The sequence below is a fragment of the Triturus cristatus genome, chromosome 8 (assembly GCF_964204655.1).
Source record: "Triturus cristatus chromosome 8, aTriCri1.1, whole genome shotgun sequence".
Classification (NCBI taxonomy): domain Eukaryota; kingdom Metazoa; phylum Chordata; class Amphibia; order Caudata; family Salamandridae; genus Triturus; species Triturus cristatus.
Genome location: NC_140591.1, coordinates 200,062,454 through 200,074,784, shown reverse-complemented (window position 1 = coordinate 200,074,784; position 12,331 = coordinate 200,062,454). Strand labels below are relative to the sequence as shown.

At 40.5% G+C, this 12,331-nt stretch overlaps 1 protein-coding gene across 1 annotated transcript; it reads left to right on the top strand.

Annotated features, from left to right (window-relative positions):
• Positions 1-3,300: 3,300 nt before the first annotated feature.
• SMIM11 (small integral membrane protein 11) lies at positions 3,301-11,225 on the top strand. Its single transcript, XM_085621348.1, has 3 exons — positions 3,301-3,454; positions 8,472-8,659; positions 11,067-11,225. Exons 1-2 carry the CDS (start codon positions 3,437-3,439, stop codon positions 8,646-8,648), a joined length of 195 nt encoding a protein of 64 aa, XP_085477474.1. The 5' UTR covers positions 3,301-3,436; the 3' UTR covers positions 8,649-8,659; positions 11,067-11,225.
• The last annotated feature ends 1,106 nt before the right edge of the window (positions 11,226-12,331 follow it).

The following is a 12,331-nucleotide window of genomic DNA, read 5'->3' as shown; positions in this document are numbered from 1 at the left end:
GTGATCCTGATTTAGCAGCCATAAGCAGCTTCTCCAGATAGTCCGGAGATACTTGCCTAAACGCATCTAGTACCTCAGTGGGTACTTTTGAGGGCTTAAGTTTTTCACTTGCCGGATCCAACGTAGCACTATTTAGACCGCAAAAGGCTGAGAAAATGGTTTCTACTTTAGTCAAGAAGAACTTGGCTATCTCCTCACACAACTCTTGACTTGAATTCACTATGGCTGTGCATGGAGTGGCCAGGCTGGAAACAGTTCTGAATAGTTCTTTAGCCAAATTTTTCGCTAGATCTATACGAGCTACATAGAAATCTTGTTTGGCTAGGTGGAGCAATTGTTTATACTTAAGTAACCCCATTTTGTAGAGTTTTTTTATCTGTTTCTTTATAGCCCTTTCTCCAACTTCGCTCTAGCCGTTTGCAGGAGAGTTTGTGATTTTTCAAGTCTTCAGTATACCACGGGGCAGACGGTTGTAGTCTTTTAGGTAAGAAAGATTTTTGGGGGGCTAGCTTATCACAAGCCTTCTCGAGCCATTTTGTATATACCATGGCGGCTTCTTCCACACTCACCGGCAACTGGTTGGCCGTGGAGGTGTGAAGCTCTTGTAGAGCAGTTGCCTCAATATTCTTCCAGGCTCTAGTTATTATCTGGTCTTTCGGGTGAGGCCCGCTTGTGGGTCGAGTCCTAAATGTCAGCTTGAATTGGGCAGCAGCATGATCTGACCACACAAGAGGCAGGAGGCCAGTAAACTGAAGGCCAGGATGATTCGAAAAAATACCATCCAAGGTGTGGCCTGATATGTGTGTAGGGCCAGAAACCAGTTGCTTCAAGTCTGCACTATTCATTGTATATATCAGCGTCACTGTATCGGGGTCAGTTAGACTCTCAAGATAGAAATTAAAATCTCCCATGATTGTAAATGCGTCAGTGCAGAGTCCTTCTTAGAGAATGTTATCCAGAGAAGCTAGAAAGGTATTCCTAGCTCCCGGTGGTCTGTATAAGAGAATACCTTTAAAAGTATGATGGTTGGAAAGCTTGAGATTAAAGGCTAGTGCCTCACATGTTTCAGATGGGACCGACTGAAATGATGCCCTGATAGAATTGTGATATATCACGGCCACGCCTCCCTTTCCTGTGGAGTCTATTTTGCGTATAGCATAAGAACTCTGATGGGGTGGCCTTTAATATATCAGGACCAGAGGAGTCGTCCGTCCATGCCTCCGTAAAAAAGGCTAACTTTATGTCCCATTCTTCAATAAGCCTAGCGCATTCTAGGCTGTGCTTTACTAGAGATCTTGCGTTAACCAAACAACCTTTGATTACTTGGGTATTGTCCCCAACCGACCTGGATCCTAGATCCTTAAAACAAGCAGAAGGCAGATACAGGATTTTAGGAAGGGTGGTTTGACAATTAAGACAAACCTGCAACCGTGGTGTAGCTGGGGAGTCAAAAGAAAGGCATATCCACTCTCGACTCCTGTCCGCCCCCCTCAGTTCTAACAGAGACTTTGAGGTATAAGGGAGAGAAAGGGGCTTGTCTGCCCCACAGCTTCCAGGGGTCCTGGCCCTGAGCCCGGCCAGGGCGCAGACGGGCTTACCTTCGGCGCGCCTTAGGCACGCCAGCGGTGCGTCCGCTGTGCGCTCGCACCTGCATTGGGTTTTAACTCCCGGTCAAGGAATAACCTGGTCCGCTGACCTATCTACCCCCAAGTTGGCCGCCCGCCTCACACCACCATACACGTCCGTGTGAGCCCCAACCCTGCCTCAGCAGAACCGAGATCAGCACAATGCTGGTAAAAGCAGTTTAAAACGTTGGAAAAGCAGTTTTACAAAACGAAGCACATAAAACCAAGTAAAACGGGTAATTTTTAAAACGAGTAAAAGCTCTCATGGAAAGCTTTCATGTAAGCATTACACTGCATTTCCAGATTTTAATAATGTTCTAAAATATCTGTACAAATGTTAAGAATCACACTTCTGGATGCCTTATTACCATTTTGTAACAAGCATTTGTAACGCAATAGGTCTTGCATTACTGAAAGTTAGAGCTATTGCCGTTGCTAATAATAATGCAACACCAATAGCTCAAACTTCAGTAACGCGGGATAAATTGCATTGCAAATGTTTTTTTTTCTATTTATTTATTTATTTTTTTAAGCAGTCGCAGCACCCGCACTTGTAGTTTGAATAAAAAAATAGAGAAAAAAAAATTCTGCAGCGCAATAGCTCTCACATTACTGAAAGTTTCAGCTATCGGCCTTTCATTATTATTAGCAACGCCAATGGCTCAAATTTTTCAATAATGCGAGACCTATTGCATTGCAAATGCTTGTTGCAGCCTGTATGTATTTTGTGCCAACACGTACTGTATATTTTTCAGCTGTTTGTCAATCCTAATTTTACTTTTTGGAGACTGCTCAAATGTATAATTTCGGAAAGAAGAATGTGCTCCTGCCAATGAGGGACTGATTTGTCTTCTAGCACCTCCCAGATTCTTCGAGCCCGAGGAGCGTGCCTTTTAGCCTCTTACATGTTTTGGTAGCATCGCGGCCATTTTTCAATAATACATTTTTGTATTTAAATGCACTTGTACCTGTATGCGAGACTTAAGGGGAACTTATTTTTTCGTGATTACATTTATGATTCTAATTAATTAGTAGAAGTGTTTCTTCAAAATCTGCGCTTACAGTTAAATTCAAAAACACAGTTGTAGTCATTAACTTATTGTTCACTGTTCTTTTAGGACTTGAGGTTACCAGACCAGAAGCATTCGCAGTCTAAAAACTTACAGTGCATTCAGACATGCGCGTTCACTTAATTGCGACTACCTAAACCTTCTTTCACTTCACATAAAAACACAATTGGCTGAAGCATTTTCCTCCAGACTTTACGAATCGCGCTCACCGCAATCCAAATAACAACGAAAGAGGAATATGACAGGGCGCTTTTCCTTCTTATTAATCCCTGCCAGTCAACTAGAAAGTTGGACTGGTTTCAGAATCTTTTTTATAAATGTGTTTTTTCTTTTTATAGCAAGAGGATTGTTGTCTCGCGTAAAATTAAAATACATTATCTCAGACGAATTACTCTTACTCTTTACCGTAATGTTTGCTACCGATTATCAGCTCTATCTTTTTTTTTTTTTTTTTTTTGGTGTCTGGAATCTCCGTTCCATACTACTGAAGACGAAATACTTTCTTTCCAACATGTCGGCCACGTTCGGAGGCGCTGTCCATGTCCTGCTGTGTCGCGCTCTCTCAGGGCGGGGCGTGGACAGCTGTGCTGGGGAGTCCTGTCAGGGGGTCCACAATGATTGGCTGCCACTTTCAATACTTCCAAAAATAAACCTGCATGCACCATTGAAGGGAATGCGAGTGGCGTAGCTGCTGAAAGTTAATCAAGCGACCGCTGCGAGTGTTTTCAAGCTGGAACCACGATGGAGATTAACTGGAAGGTAAGAAGAGTGTGTTCCTCGAGTGAGGCTTGCGGAGCGTCCTAAATCTAGAAATGCTGTCTCTGGAACGTTTCCTTAGAGAGGCCTTTTGATGCGAATGTGGCTTCCCCACATAATGTTTAGGTTTAATTGTAAAGCGCTGTTATTCTACTACAACTGTCTTGTAGAGCCAGAGTTCGTTTTAGTTGAGGCTGCTTTCTTCAGAAAAAGGTTTGTATGTAGGGAATTTATTCATGCTGGCCGAAATATTTTTCAAATATAGATTTGGAAATGCACCTTACATAATATTGTGTGCCAACAAATGGGTGATTTGAAACGGCAGGCAGTCGTTGCTGTAAGGATACATTGTTGTAGTTTTTTTTATACTCCTGATTTTATATAAACATTTCAATATGGAATTGTGCTGGTGATTAGGGGTACAGGGAAAACCCCACGCCCTGTTGTTGAGGAAAGGGGCTTAATTCGAGGCTGAATCAGTAAAGGCATCCTGTGCCCTGAAAGCAAGCGCAATGAACTGGCACACGGTTTTCTAAAGGCACGTTTGCGTTTAAAATATGCGGCTGCGAAGAAATAATGCTACTAGTACCTAGACATCGCGGTGTTAGTCTCCAAAATAGCCCGTCAAACCTATCTTTTTGTTTTTAGTCAATATAGTTTTTAAATGCACTGTAAAATGTATCGTTTGATCTTATTTTTAAATATATATTTCTGTGGGGAGTAATCACTCACCAGGCCCTGTAAAGTAATTGCTGTATAGGCTTAGATCCGCTTAACTTAATGCAAAATTCCCATTTAATACATAAGAAGGCATATTAACAAGCCAGGCGATAAAATTATAGAAAACTGCCGCTAAAACGGCGATAATGGGCTTGATAATATGCTCTATGGAATTCCAATTGAAGCCCATTATCGCCGTTTTAGCGGCAGTTTTCTGCCGCTAAAGCGGCGATAATTTTATCGCCTGGCTTGTTAATATGCCCCTTAGTTCCCAGCCCATCATTCTTCGTATGTGCCTGGCTGAACGAATTTGGAAATGGAGGCATTGAAGACCTTGTGTATAATAGCTCGTGTTTTAAATGCAACATTCCGCAGTTGATTGATACAGCAGCAGTGAGGTTTGCGACATGACTTCTTGCACTCAATCTTTAACGAGAAGTGCTGAGCAGTTGACTCTTAACATTCTTCCCCCATTATTATGGTTTATTGATTGATTTTTTTTAACACACTTGACATCGATCTGCTGCACCACTGCTTGTAGCACATGTTTACTTACACAAGCAGGATGCTCTTTGTACATGTTAGAATGACTGCAACCGTTTGCAACGGGGACTAGGCATGCTTACATTTGAAGAAACACTAATAAGTTAAAGGGGGGAGGGTCACATTACAAACTAGCACCTGTTATGGAAATGCAACAGGTGTCGGGCCACAAACAAAACCAGTGTTCTCAGCAGTGGCAGACTAGACACATATACCGCTCACCTCCCCAGTCATTATTAGGTCCTGTTATGTAATGAGGGCTACATTTCGCCAGATAACGAGGGCTACATTTCGCCAGATAGGCTACTAAGAAGCCCATGATCATTCAGATCTAATATACATGCTCTTCTAAGCTCTTTAACTGCTGTTTGTTCAGTGTCCTTGCTCTAAATATGTGAGCAAACATGCAGATTTGCCCAGCGTCTTAAACTACTGCCCAGAGTACTGCCTGTGGTAATTCTTTTGCAGTAACCATTATGCCTTTAGGTTTTCATGAGCTCTTCAAAGTACTTGCCTGTTTATCTATATCATATTTATTTACTGAAGAAATAAGTTTAAACAAGCAAAAATTAAGGTGGGTAAATACATGGGAATTTAATGGGATACTGAAGGATGTTATGGCAGCATCACTAGTACCATTGTTTAATCTCTTGCTAGAACATTTTTGGTGGCAGAAGGTGGGATATTAAATGACTTAATTTTTTCATTAAGTATGTTAGCTTTACTTGTAAGTGTGCTATTGATTTGTTAGTTAATATGAGGTTTATGGATGTTGCTGTTTAATTGGGTAAATTTACGCTCCTTGAACTGTTTTAATGCCAGTTTGTACGCAGTTATCTGCTGTAATGCTGCGTTTTAATTTTTTTGTCTGAAAATACAATAATAAAACTGATACACCAATTTAAATCCCTCTTCATGAAAGTGGATCTTTGTGTTCTCATTTTATCAGGCACATGTAAGTTAGAAATACTTCTTAAATGTCTGAAAATCCTATTAATATAGGATCTATAAAATAATTATTTTCCAAGGGGAGCATATATCGGCCAAATCTCATTTGGTTTACTATATCATTGAACGAGGAAGAGCAATGGATGTGGTCTAGATTGATTTAAAATAAAAAGCCTTTCACAATCCCCCCGCCCACTCCCAGTACCTCCCAACCCCAGAAACGGATAAGCAAATTTCTCACTTTGGGTACTAGTGTGGGAAACGAAGAGACGGAGGCAAAGTGTACTATTAAAGCACACTTCATCTGTTGACCAGCGGAGGGAGGGCTAAAAAAGCGAGATAGCTCATGTCTTTTTATCGGTTGCATTACAGAAGTGCTGCAGGGAAAATTTTGGTCTGGTTACCGAAGCTAGTAGGAGTTGCCAGAGTTCATTTAGGAGCAGATGTACTAGCATTGGTAATAACGATTTCTAAATTGCTATTTTCTGCTAATCGCAATTAGGAAATCAGTATTCCTAATATAGGACATTTAAAAAATGTTAATTAGCGATTTCTAGTGGGTCAGATATCTGCCTACCTCATGAATATTAATGAGGTAGACCAGTTTGTGACCCATTAGGAATAACAGCCATCATAGGGATTGGTGGCCTGCTGGATTCAGCAGATCACCAGGTCTGCGAGTGGTTTAAAAAAAAGCAATATTTGTATTTGTTTATTTTTTAAATACAACTCGTTTTTCTTAAAGAAAAACGAGAAGTTTATTTTTTTTACAAAAAATGTACGTTTCTTTTAAGAGCAGGCTGTGGTCCATGGGACCACTGCCTACTATTAAAATGTTTTTGTCAACATTCACAATCATGAAGGGGTCCCTGGGGGACCCCTTGCAAACATGTTACCACCTCCTTTGAGGTGTTGGTAAAATATACCACTATGATAAAGTGTTCGGAACGGGTGCCCTGAGCATGCCCCTTCCAAATACCAAATCCCAAATTGCAGTTCTGTAGAATCACAGTTTGGTGTTTGCAACAGCAACATTTTATTTTTATTATGTCCAAACTGTTGCGACCTCAAAAATGCTTCGTACATCTGACCCATACTGTTCTGCTTGCACCATTCCCACCTGGGTTTGTGACCTCCTACCTTTTGCACTACTGCATGTAGGAGTTCAAATTAATTTCAGTTTGTCCAAACATTTAGCTGCTTTTTTTTTCTTGTGATAAACCCAGTCAGCAACATTTAATGAGTTATTTTAGGTCTTTTATTAGGACGTGCCTTGTACAAAAAATGAACTGTCATATTTATTTGAATTGTGCACACCATGCACGTCCCCTATCCATGTGGAGTGCACAATTCGAATATAGATAAGAGTTCATTAAAAAAAAAAACAACACAATTGCACTTTCCTCAGATGAGCCCTTCCGGAGAGGTTATGAATTGCATGGGTGTAGATGGATAACCTGCTCTGTCACTACTCAGGGTGTTAAATCCAAAGATGCTAACAATTGAATGTCTATGGCATGGGAACTAGCTGTTCTCCTGTCTTGCTTTTATTGATGAGTGCTCGGGGGAAAAGGCCAAAAACAGACCAGCATGTTCAATCAGCCTCACAAGCTGTGCGATGTACCCATACCCTTTCCCAACAAAACAACCCAATGGAAATCCTTAATGTGAACCGTTACAAGGGTTATGCATGTGGTATTTATATTGTGCACACCTAGCGGAAAGGCAACATAGTGGTGTACAGGGTCTAAGGCAAAGATGCAGTCAACTGGCGATTGGAGGGTTTGCTGATTTCTAACAGCAAAAGCTGAAAATTCTTGGATCAGGAGATTATACATACATATATAATTCTTTAAAGTAGTGTTTATTTAGCTCTTTACTAAATTTGAGAAGGGTTGGGGATATAGTTCTTGTCACAAGATGCATAGATGGAGAACAACCATTTTTTTTCTTCTTTTTTTGCACATCTTCGTCTTTAGTCTGATAGTGTCCTGACTGCCAGTGTGCCAAAAGCCACAGGAGGTGGTGAACTTGCCAGCCGTATAGACATGGGTGCTGGTCGCGAAGGCTTTGTAGAGGATAGAGTTGATTTGAAGGGATGTGCATGATAGCAAGGGAAGCAAGTATAGGTCAGTTAGGGTGTAGTATGCTGAAGCTTGTCTGATGCCCGGTTGGAGGATGGGAGAAGTGGAGTCTGGAAGGCTGTTATGTAGGGCTTTGCCACCATCCAGATGAAAAAGTATGAGGGCTTGGATAACACTTCTGAAGTCACAGTCTTGGAGGAATGGTTTCAACTTAAATATGAGGTGCTGAATGCCTTCAGGGTGAGATCAGTGTCCAGGGTGAACCTGAAATACTTGGCACTGATTGAAAGCTAGGATTGAAAGTGTCAAAGTTCATGCTGTTGAGGCAGGTTTGGACTAGTTGTTGCTCGTTGTCTTTGGCAAAATAGCAGGAATTCTGTTTTGATTGTCTAAGCCTTCACCCAGGTTTAAATTCAGTGCATGCAGTGTTTGAGGTCTGGAGAAAGAACACTTTCAAATAGAGTTTGTTGTCAACGCAATGGAACATTTTGGTGGTATTATCTGTGTGGAGAGGCCCCAGAAGCTCAATGTATAGGTTGAAATGACCAGGGACAAGATGGAACTCTGCAAGTGAGTAGTTTTGAGCACCTCGTGGTCCCTAAAGGAGTGCATTGGTGTCAGCTAGATAGGTACCAACAGGATTTATATTAAAATAACTTGTGGGTTTTAAGTAACCTTGTTTATATCAGAGGTCAAATAATTAAACGTTTAACCTCTGATTCCAGGTTTTGGATAATTTTCCATTGTTGCTGTACATTTTGGCTGCCAAGACCTTAATTCTGTGCTTAGCCTTTGCTGGTGCAAAAATTTACCAAAGTAAAAGACTTGAAGCAAAAATGAAACAAGAGCAAGAGGAGAAGCGTAAGAAAGCAGCAGAAGCAGCAGAGAAGAAGGAGCATTGACATTTTGTCAGGTATTGTATTACTTTAAAAAAAAAAAAAATGTTACTTTGTGCTAGATTACAGTTTTTTTAAATGATATTTTAAATAGCAGCACATGCTACCAAAGCTCAGTGTCCAAACCTAATTTGTCAATTTTCAGGCTTGACACACAGGGCTTCTTCCCATTTTGGAGGTGGTTGTTCCTACTTTAGGGCAAACAATCGAAAGCAGCTCATTGACAGCTGTGCTGCATATTAGCTAGAGCTTTATAGCAGAACCAACTTAGAGGCAGTACATCCCATTCAATTGATGCGTGCCCTCCTTCCACCAGAGTGGCCTTTGGCCCATGATAGAAAGCTTGTAGCCTGCATCTCCAGCTGCTGGCAATAAGGCAGCTTTCAGGGTATACTCTGCCCTCCACCTGAGGTTTTCACACTGGAATTAAGCATTAATCTTTTCTGATGCAGTTATTATTTTTAATGTTAATGAAGCCATCCATTCCGCTCCAGAGTTACATTGAAACCCTGTGGTCTACAAATAAGTTGTGACAGAACATTCACATACAGGCAAACAAACAAGACAATGACGGATTTTCCATGCAAGAGCCCTATGTTCCATAGCTGTGTTGGACATTTTGACCTCTGTGTGGTCTCATAACCATCCCTTCCTTTACGTGCCTTGGTTTTAGACCGCTTGTTTTAAAACACAGTATTGTTCTTGCATGATTACGGAACATGCCAAATAAAAAATGAAGCTTGTATGCATGTTTTAAGATTAGAAGATTGTGTGCTGGCTGTTATGTTGTTTCGAAGGCATGGTGACCGCTTTGCAAAATTGTAGTTGATTTAGAAGTGACAACTGACATGTTGCTGTCCTGGAGCCTAATCTCGCTCAAAGTTAACCACATTGCAAAGGTTTCCATCATCAAGGGGAAGACCAGGTCGGACTGCAAGGCAGTGTGTTTACTAATCCCGAGTACAAGAATTAAGTTTAGGCCTCTTTGAACAGAGTGAAGCGCAAATACTCTGGCATGGTGAGCTCTGTGACCTATATTGGCCAGAACGTCTGCCTTTTAACAGTAACAAAGCTTCTAATCAAGATTTGGAAGAAGTCCTGCAACTGGCAATAGACGAGCATTGGCAATGCCAATAGGGTTGGCTTCTGTGTACACGGACACCCCAGATCTAAAAATCCATGTAGGTTAAAGAATTCCCTCCTGCCATCTGTGCCACTGACAAAGAAAAACACTGTAAACGATCTAGTTATCCAGGACACTTCAACAGCATTAGTGTTGTGTGTGTCCCTAAAGTTCAACCTCCGGCAGCTGGATGAATAAACAAAGTTTTCACAGCTCTTTGGAGGGTAAGCACTTTTTTGTGGAAGCATACATCTTCTACCCCAATCAAAACATGTACTCCTGGGTCCCTACATGTGGGGGACGCCAAATCCCCACTCTAGGGATGCTCATATCATTATCTGGCTACTGCTGCCCTGTCAAGTCAGACCATAAGAAGGAAACTGTGCTAAATGGAATGAGATGCACAGGAATGTTTCCTTTGTAAAATTAATTTAAAACACTTCACAATTTATATGCCTACTTGGATCACATAGAAGCATATATGCTCTGTTTATTATTTCAAAGAAGAAGATGTCCATGATGGAGAAATAGGATTGCAGATACATAACATTCCCATCAGCCCAGGTACTGTCGAACTCATGTGGGTTCTCTGTATGAATAGGTATGTCCTTGGTCTCGTTGATGTGCTATAATAACCACAATTCTCTTTGAAAATGGCATTAAACAAGGCTAATAATTTTAGGCCAATCCCGAAGAAACCTTTTAGCTTTTGTTGCCAGTGAAATGCATGGCTAATTAAGGGCTATTGTCTAGCACATAGACTAATGGCTATTTAAAATTGCTGTTAATTCTTGTATTTGAGACATTGATTGTAATTCCACTAGAATATGCTTTCTCTGCCTTTTATTTGTAGTGCAGTAGTTGACCTGGTGTTTGGAAATTGCCAGAGAGCGGCTGTTTTTGTGCATGGCTTGGTACATAATTTGCATTTAGTTTCATCTTAATTGTCATGTGTTTGTGGCTCGGCTGTCTTCAGAATCTACCTTACACAAGGAAACATGCAGCCAGTTCTTGTTTATTCTGCCTTCTCTAAGAAAGATAAGACTGGCATTTTGGCTGGTCTTAGAAAGTTGATAAGACTGGCCTTATTACAATCAAATAAAAATGAATTATTTCATTGGCCCGCTGTCTCAGTCCTACATAAACCACAGTAATTAATAAGATGAGATCACCCAAATATTTATTGACTGCTTAACAGTATTGGTTTACTATTGACCCCGCTATAATCAACCCTTCAGACTAGACCTCTGTAAAAAAATGTATGTAGTTAACATGTATACTTTTTTTTTTTTTAAATGCAGATGATTCCATGCCTCAGTGGCTTACAGCGACATTTGATGGGGAGACTGAAAACTACGAACGTGACTGAAGAATGTACTTTTCCAAATAATATAGCATTTTAATACATTTATAATACTTTCTAAAGCGATATTTATTCAATAAAAGTATTTTTCAGATTGCGTGGATTCCTTCATGTTGCAAATCAGACTGACCCAGCACCTGTATACCCTCAGGGGTGATTAGCCACGCTCTGCAAATTCACCTAACATTTGATTCTTGGCAAGATTTCTTTAACCATGCCTGAACATAGATTAGGTTGCTGCCACTTGGAGTGATATTTCCAGGTACTTTTTATTATTTGTGGTAGAGAAATATTTGCGCTTTTCATTGCCAATCATGTTGGCAACATGAGGATCTGATCCCATGCGTTTCACGAAGTGTTGCATCAGAGTAATTCTTAAGCATCTCATAGCGGTATAAGTTACTACAAGGCACGTAGGCGAATGCGGTCTTTGTTCTTTTGGCAGCAAAAAAGTACAGTATGCTGCAAAATAGGTTTAGTTAATTTAAGTACTACCGTTCAAATGGTTTTCGCTTTACTCTGCAAATGTAGGCTTTTTGGTGTAACATTTAATAGGGACTGCAACTTTTTCTGCTAATGTTGAGATTTAGTAGGCAATATTAAGCATCTCAACTCGCATATTGCCTTCTTGGAGGTCTGGTAGAGTCAAAGTTACTATGGTTTTTAAAAATCACACTGTGTAACAGTACAGAAAACCTCATGGGGGGGGAGAAAACAAAAACCAACAAACATTTCCCACCCACTCTTGATTTGGAGTACAAAAGTCTTGGGGATGCTCAAAACCTGACAGACCTGCAATGAGTTTTTACTCTTGCAGGGTTCCTCCATAAATCCCCAGCATCATTATCCAAACATGTTTGCATTTCATAATTAGTGTTTATTTTTTTAAAAACATTTTTTGTCCTCATTTGCCATTAACCCTCTTATAAGAATCACCAGCCACCTAGTGTGTCGCGAGTTAAGAGAACAACTCAGGTTCTCGGGCTAACTCGCATACCAGGACACAATTCACAAAATGGCAGAAGATGACTCCATGGTGAGGGAAGCTAGTTAGCTTAATTACTCCATCGAATGTTTATTATGTGCTAAAATAACAAACCATATAAATTAGGATTACCAAAATACCGGATAACACTCATAATACCATATTACATTTTATCACAGTGAAGAAAATACATACTCCAAACAATATTCATCACACAT